Source organism: Phoca vitulina, unplaced genomic scaffold (genome assembly GCF_004348235.1).
Source record: "Phoca vitulina isolate PV1807 unplaced genomic scaffold, GSC_HSeal_1.0 scaffold39, whole genome shotgun sequence".
NCBI lineage: Eukaryota > Metazoa > Chordata > Mammalia > Carnivora > Phocidae > Phoca > Phoca vitulina.
In genome coordinates, this window is record NW_022589742.1 from 11,431,087 (window position 1) to 11,438,590 (window position 7,504).

The 7,504-nt window shown below is 46.2% G+C and overlaps 1 protein-coding gene across 1 annotated transcript; it reads left to right on the top strand.

Annotated features, from left to right (window-relative positions):
* Positions 1-5,511: 5,511 nt before the first annotated feature.
* On the top strand, positions 5,512-5,763 carry LOC116647182 (40S ribosomal protein S27-like). Its single transcript, XM_032428362.1, has one exon. The coding sequence runs from the start codon at positions 5,512-5,514 to the stop codon at positions 5,761-5,763; it is 252 nt and encodes an 83-aa protein (XP_032284253.1).
* The last annotated feature ends 1,741 nt before the right edge of the window (positions 5,764-7,504 follow it).

The following is a 7,504-nucleotide window of genomic DNA, read 5'->3' on the forward strand; positions in this document are numbered from 1 at the left end:
TATTCCTAGTTTGTTGAGTGTTTTTATCATGAAAAGATATTGGATTTTGTCAAATACTTGTCCTGCAACTATTGAGATGAACATGTGGTTTTTGTCCTTTGTTCTATTACTATAGCATATTATAGGGATTGATTTTCATATTGAAATGAATTCCTGGGAAAAATCCCATTTGGTCATTGTATATAATCCTTTTTATATGTTGTTGATTTCAATTTTGGGGTACAGTTGACCTTTGAGCAACATGGGCTTGAAATGCATAAGTCCACTTATATGTAGATCTTTTTCAATAAACAGTAAATATATTTTCTCTCATGATTTTCTTTCCTTTTTTTTTTTAGAAAGAGAGAGGGTGGGGGAGGGGCAGAGGGAGAGGGAGAGAATGAATCCAAAGCAGACTCCATGCCCAGTGCAGAGCCCGACGTGGGGCTCCATCCCATGACCCTGAGATCATGACCCGAGCCAAAACCAAGAGTCGGATGCTCAACTGACTGAGCCACCCAGGCGCCCCTCTCTCATGATTTTCTTAATAACATTTTCTTTTCTCTAGCTTATGTTATTGTAAGAATATAGTATATAATATGTATAACATACAAAATATGTGTTAATTGACTGTTTATGTTATTGGTGAGGCTTTCAGTCAGCAGTAGTTAAATTCTTGGGGAATCAAAAGTTACATGTGGATTTTTCGACTGCATGGGGGGATTGGTGCCCCTAACCCCTGCATTCTTCAAGGGTCAACTATATTTTTGTTGAAGATTTTTTATTATTGTGGTAAAATACACATAACATAAAATTCACCATTTCAACCATTTCAATGTGTCCAACTCAGTAGCATTTAGTACATTCACACTGTTGTGCGATCATCACTGCTATGTAATTCCAGAACATTTTCATCACCCCGGAAGGAAACCCCATACACATTAAACAGTCACTCCTTATTCTTCCCTCTTCCTAGCCCTTGGCAACCACTAATCTACTTTTTGTCTCCATGGATTCACCTATTCTGAATTTTTTGAGGATTTTTACATCTATATTCATAAAGAATATTTGTCCATAGTTTTGCCCAGGTGTGAGGCGAAAATGAAATTCTATTTAGAGAATGACTATTATAAATTCTTTATCAGTAAGCAGCCCATAAAGAGGGGGCCTAGCCTTTCTTCCAAACACAATCATTCACAGGCCCCTTTGTACCCAATTCATTTGGCAAGGGAGGGAGGTGTGCAGAGAAAAGGAGGTGAGCAGTCTTTCAGCTTTGTCTCCCTTCTGTCTGGTGAGAAAGAAGGACTCTGAGAGAAGTGCTGCCCAGCATGGCTCCAGGCAAAATATAAACAATTTGTTTTCTTTGCCCTCAAATCTCCCTCTTCTGCTGCTGTGTCCAGCCCCTGGTGGCCTCAGGTAGCCAGGTCCTAGGATTAGATCTCTGAGGTCTCTGCCCGCCCCCACCCCTCAGCTGGGACCTTAGGCCCTGAGACTACTCTCATAATTGGTTCCCTATTGAGTGCCCCTTGCCCACAAGCCTTACTAACTGACCAGATGGCATCCACTTGCTTGAGTCACGTGTTCTTGTTTGCTAAGGCCTCCCTAAGTTACCCTGTCCAAATTCTCTGATCATGAGGAATGTCAAGCCCTAAAGCTGTTAAAAGAAAAAAAGATGACTTGCGAGAGAGGCCAAGAAGGAGGTATTTCTGGAGAGCAGGGTGTTCTTTAGGTACTTTTCAAGTAATGTACAAAGGCAAGTTCGTTGTTTGGTGAAGCTTGTTCAGGGAATGGGGAGTGAAAGGTTATACTCCTACCCTCACAGTGCCCTTCAGAGCCCAAGTCCACCCTACCGCTTTGTTGAGAGCCAGAAGTCTCTGGAGAGACTTTGTGACGGGGAACATTTTTTTTTTTTCTCCATGGAGGCTTCCTGGCTCACACTTCTCCAGACCCCAGAGACACTCCCAGGCTCAAGATGATGTCATTGGAGTGTTTTCAGATAGAGAATTTAAGACTTTCTCTGACTTCATGTGCTTTGTGTTTACAGCTGAACTCAAACTTTACAAGACTTAGGTTCATTTACCTTTAGTCAAAAATTCTCTTTCTTGGCTCCATTTCTAAATACACATGGGCCTCTAAGTCTTCTTGGCCATCAGGTACCTGTTGATCAAAAGTGCCACATACTTAGGTGGGACTAATGTGGCTGACATGTCCTTTGAAGTTCAAATAGGGTTGGAAATGAGTGCAGTATTGCTCACATGATGTCAACTCACATGTTTGAAATATAGTGTGTGACATTTGACAGACTCAAGCACATGGAAAGACAGTCATTCTTCTTATAGAACCGGAGACTCAAGAATAGGGGAGTGACTTCCCATCAGGGTCTGCTTTTTTGATGAAGAATGCTATTTCTGGGGCACCTGGGTGGCTCAGTCTGTTGAGCATCTGACTCCTGATTTCGGCCCAAGTCATGATCTCAGGGTCCTGGGATTGAACCCTGTGTGGGGTTCCATGCTCAGTGGGGAGTCTGCTTGAGGATTCTCTCCCTCTCCCTCAGCCCTCTCCTCCCGCTCATGCTCTCTCTCTCAAATAAATAAATAAATCTTTTTAAAAAGAATGCTACTTCCAACCCTAGGCAAGCAGTGGGTTATTTGAATAGTTTTGGAATTTTAGTAGGCAGGCCTACTCTCCACCCTTGCCTTTACTGTGGGAGGCAGTCCCCACTGAAGCCTTAAGCTTTTTTCTTACACCTGCATGGCTGATAAAAGCAATTTGCCATATGTACACAATGTACTTCTCCCTGAAGAGTATTCCAAGATGGTTCAGGGTTGGCCATTTTCATGGCCAAACCAGAGAAGGCAAATCCCCTGTAAGTAAGCTCCCATTTCTCCTATCTTCACTCATAGCAGGCCTTAGAGCACTGTTTTCCATCGAGTTGGGTTGAGACCACAGAATCCTCAATTCAGCACCCCCAGCAATCTAGACCAGTTGCCTGGAGTTGATATACAAAATAATAATAACTAACATCTTACTGAGGACTTACGGGTCATGCACTGGCTCAGTGCATGCATTATTTTTTTTTAATTCACACATTACTCTTTTTATGATACTATTATTTTATAGACAAGAAAACCAAGGCCAAGGGAAGTTATCTTTCCCAAGGTCAAGCTGGCAGAACTTGGGCTGCAGTTCTGTTCTGACTTCAGAGACTGACCCCTCCACCATTACATTATGCCAGTTCATTCATTCACTCAAGAAGTGTTTAATCAGCACCAATGAGATGTTGTCACTGTTCTAAGCACTGGGGGTATAGCAGTCAGAAGAGCTCTACCCAGTAGAACAGGACACTGTGTAGGCCTCCTGGAGGAAGAAGGCCTCTGTGGATCAATGACCCAACAGTGGGCGATATATCCGTTTACTAGCAGGATGAGGGCTCTCAAAATGTGAGAGCTCCAAATTTCGAGCCCAGGGAGTGTATGAAAAACACAAGCCACAAGGCGAAGGAGCAGTGGTGGAGTTTGAGCTTAGCTCTGGTCCCATCAGGGCTCCGTGTGCTTAGTATAGGTGATGCTTGAGGTGGAGAACAGGCCCATTCATCTCTGTAACTCTATAAAGGTCAACCACCCAGGGCCCCTCTAACCATAGGCCAACCTTAAGCTTCTCAAACACCCCATGTCTGCTTCTCTCTTTTGCCATTAGCAGCTGGATGTGTGAAGCTCACAGCTCCCTGCAAGGAACCCTGGGGCAGGTCACAGGTGGGGCTGAGCTCACCCTTCCTATGGATACATTTCTCCCTTGTGAAGGGCAAGGAGATAGATCAAAGGACACCTGGGCCCATTTGCTTGATAGGGAGACCCGGGGGAGCTGGAAAGGAAGAGGGAGGAGGGGACTGGGGCAGCCTAGAGCCGTGCCATGATTTATTGGCTTGTTTTGCTCCTGCACTTTTGTTTACCCAGCTGGGCCTGCTGCTGCCCAGGGTACCGGCATGTGCAGAACCACTCTGGCCAGCCTTTGGGGTAGCATCAGAGAGAGCTGTGGACTTGGCCAGCTCCTAGCAAAATTGAGGCAATTGAGTTTGTGTTTTCTATTTGCAAGTTCCCGGCCCCACTAGGCTTTTTCTCACCTCCATGGGGCACCCCTCCACACCCCCCCCCCCCCCCCCCCGTCTCAGCCACAAAGCCCCTCAGCCCTTCTTTTCCTTGGTAGAAAGTGGTGTCACTTGGGCTTCTAAGGCACACTTACACGAACAGGTAAGCATCTGCCAACAGCCTCAAGCCTAATTCTTCTAGCATTTTCAAATGCTGGGCACCTCTGTAATTAATCCATTCAAGAGCAGATTGCCTCCGGAGAGGAAATGAAACAAATAGCTTATGGAAGAGTAGCAGATCCAAGAACATGAATCAAGTCCCGAGTCTAGGCCAGGCTTCTTTCGGCTAATTGATGAACAAAGTTAAAACAAATCCCAGCATCTCAATAATGCTCGCTGCCTGGCTTAAACAGCAATAGAGAAGTCCTGACAGCCCCCAGAGTAGAATGATTTCGGAACTCTTTGTGTGTGTGTACATGCGTGTGTGTGTGTGTGTGTGTGTGTACGTGCGTGCGCACGTGCGTGCAAGAGGGGGGTGGCCAGGATTTCAGGATCCAAAGGGCCCTTCCAGGCACATATGGTCAATGGTCTGTCAGTGCATAGAGTCAGCTCTACTTTTCTTACAAACCAACCCAATCTGAAACCAAACAGGAGGAACTGGTGGCAGAGGGCCTCTGGGCCTTGCGTAGGCACTGGGAGTGGTGCTTCTGAGTAGAGGCTTTGCAGTCAGACAAGCCTGATTGGGGGTTTCAAATCCAAGCTCTGCTGCATATTAACTGTTTGGCCTTAGGCAAGTAGCTTAGCTTTTCTGCGTCTCAGTAGAAGACTCTGTTATACGGGAGAAACACCCACCTCACTGCATCGTTGTGAAGATTAAGCACAAGAGAGTATGCCAACCACTTAGCAACTGGTCTGCGTGCTAGTAATACCTGGGGGCTGTGGTGGTCTGAGACGAGGATTCTGGAGAGCAGAGGATGGGGCACCGGAGAACTTCAGCACTTCGGGTGTTCATGTTTCCACAATTCAAAGGCAAGTTTAGAAGGTGGAAGCAATGTAAGCAAAAGGTGGTATGTCCATACAGTGGAGTATTATTCAGCCTTAAAAAGGGAGGAAATTCTGATACCTGCTACACACGATAGATGACACCTAAAGATGTTAGGCTAAATGAAATCAGCCTGTCACACACACAAAAAATACCATACGATTCCATTTACGTGGGGGACCTAGAGTAGTCACATTCATAGCGACAGAATGGTGGTTGCCAGGGGCTTGAGGTGGGGCAAAAGGAGAGTTGTTTAATATGTACAGTTTCAGTCAGGGAAGACGAATTCTGGAGAAAGATGGCACACAACGGTGTGAATGGGCTTAATGCCCTTGAACTGGACACTTCAAAATGGTTAACGTCAATTTTATGGCCTTTCTGGTGGTGACGACCTCCCCATAAGAATATGCCCCTCATGAAGGACCTTCTCCACCCATCCCTGGAAGAGGAGAAGAGGAAGCACAACAAGAAGCGCCTGGTGCAGAGACTCAACTCCTGCTTCATGGACGTGAAATGCCCGGGATCCTACGAAGTCACTACCATCTCTAGCCACACACAAACCGTAGTTGTTTGCTGGCTGCCCCTCTGCCCTTTGCAGCCCACAGGAGGAAAAGCAAGGCTTACAGAGGGATGCTCCTTCAGACAGAAGCAGCACTAAAAGCACCCAAAATGAAGATGAGTGGGAAACTATCCCAATAAACACATTTTGGATTTTAAAAAAAAATGTCGGGGCGCCTGGACGGCTCAGTCGGTTAAGCATCCGACTCTTGATTTCAGCTCAGGTCATGATCTCGGGGTCCTGAGATTGAGCCCTGCATCGAGCCGCGCATCGGATTCCGCGCTCTGCAGAGTCTGCTTGTCCCTCTTCTTTCCCTTACTCTCAGCTATCTCTTTTCCTTTCTCTCTCTCTCTCTCACCCTCCCTCTCAAATAAATAAATAAATAAAATCTTTTTTTTAAAATGTCAATTTTATGTTCTGTGTGTGTTGCTGCAATTAAAAAGAAAAAGGTGGAGAATTACTGGGATTTGGGGTATACACGTGAGGAATGAGAGAGTAAAACCAAAGCTCTGGCAAAGGGATGAACGCCCCAGGGAAAGCCTTGCTGGGATTCTGCTATATTCTACTCTACTATGAGAGGACAGCCAATTTCCATAAAGGGACAGAGAGAGACAGAGAGACAGACAGACAGAGACAGAGAATACAGAAGCAAGAAAGGAGGGGGGCCTGGGGCTGTGAGTGTCAAATAAAAGCTACAAAGGAATGGAGGTTTCTGAGCTCTGAAAATGCAGCAAGCAAGGAAAGAAGGCTCCATCTCGAGACAGTGGTTACCCCTGGGGTGGGTGAGTCCCCAGCCCCATTTGGGCCTTGGCTGTGCCCAGATGGGGAGACCTCAGGAGGGAAGGAGGAGGTGGTTTGGGCTGGCCCGAGGTAAAAATGGCAGATTCATAAATATGATGGGCTCAGCTCCCCACCACTTCCCAGGCAGAGTGGCTGGGACCAGCCTGTATTCTCTCCCCAGTCTCACTCCCTCTAGGCTCCACAGGGCCCCTGGAGGCTGCCTTCTCCTTTGGTTCAGCTGCCCGATTTCCCTGGAGAGGAGGTTGCAGAGGGGGGCTGCCAGTCCTCACATCCCCAGGCGCCTACTCTCCCCCCGACTCCCCCAGCCATGCTGCCCCTGCACATGTGGCCCCTGGCCGTGTGGACACACCTGAGTCCAGGAACGACCCAAGCTGCAGGGAACCCAGCCCAGGCACGGAGGTAATTAGGCACGTCTTCTCTGCTCCTGAAGTAATGTTTGTCTTTCAAATTCTGCCAACCAAAATGGCTTGGGCTGTGATTTACCATCACAACGTTATGTCATACTTCCTTACTGCTTTTATGACCAAGAAAGACTCCAGGCACAGTAGCCATATTATGTCCTAGCAAACTCCTGCCTAAATTAAGTCACTATTTCTGGTCCCTGTCGCTGGTCAAAAATGACATCCAAGGGTAATTGCTGTTTTAGGGGCACATTTTAAGACAAATGCAAAAAATAATGAATGTACCTATTTTTCGGACTGAAATTTGCATCCGTCTTTTTACCCTCTCCTGGCAAACATGTTTTATGTTTATTTAAACGGTCCTTAATAAAAATGTACAGCTGCAAAGCATCTTACTACTCAATGCTTTCTGGTTAAGAAAATTGCCCATAATCACAGTTGACTTTCCTATTTGTAACAGAATATTATTTTTCATCAATGTGTGGCTGCCGCCCAATGTGCAAATGTTACAGACGCAGTGGGAGGCTTATCTGAGGTCGCAAGCACTTCATTCATTCATTCCTTCAGTCAGTCAACAAACTTGTTTTGTGGACTTATTAGGTGGGGTTTTAGACCTTTTGGAGCAAAGGGAAGAGCAT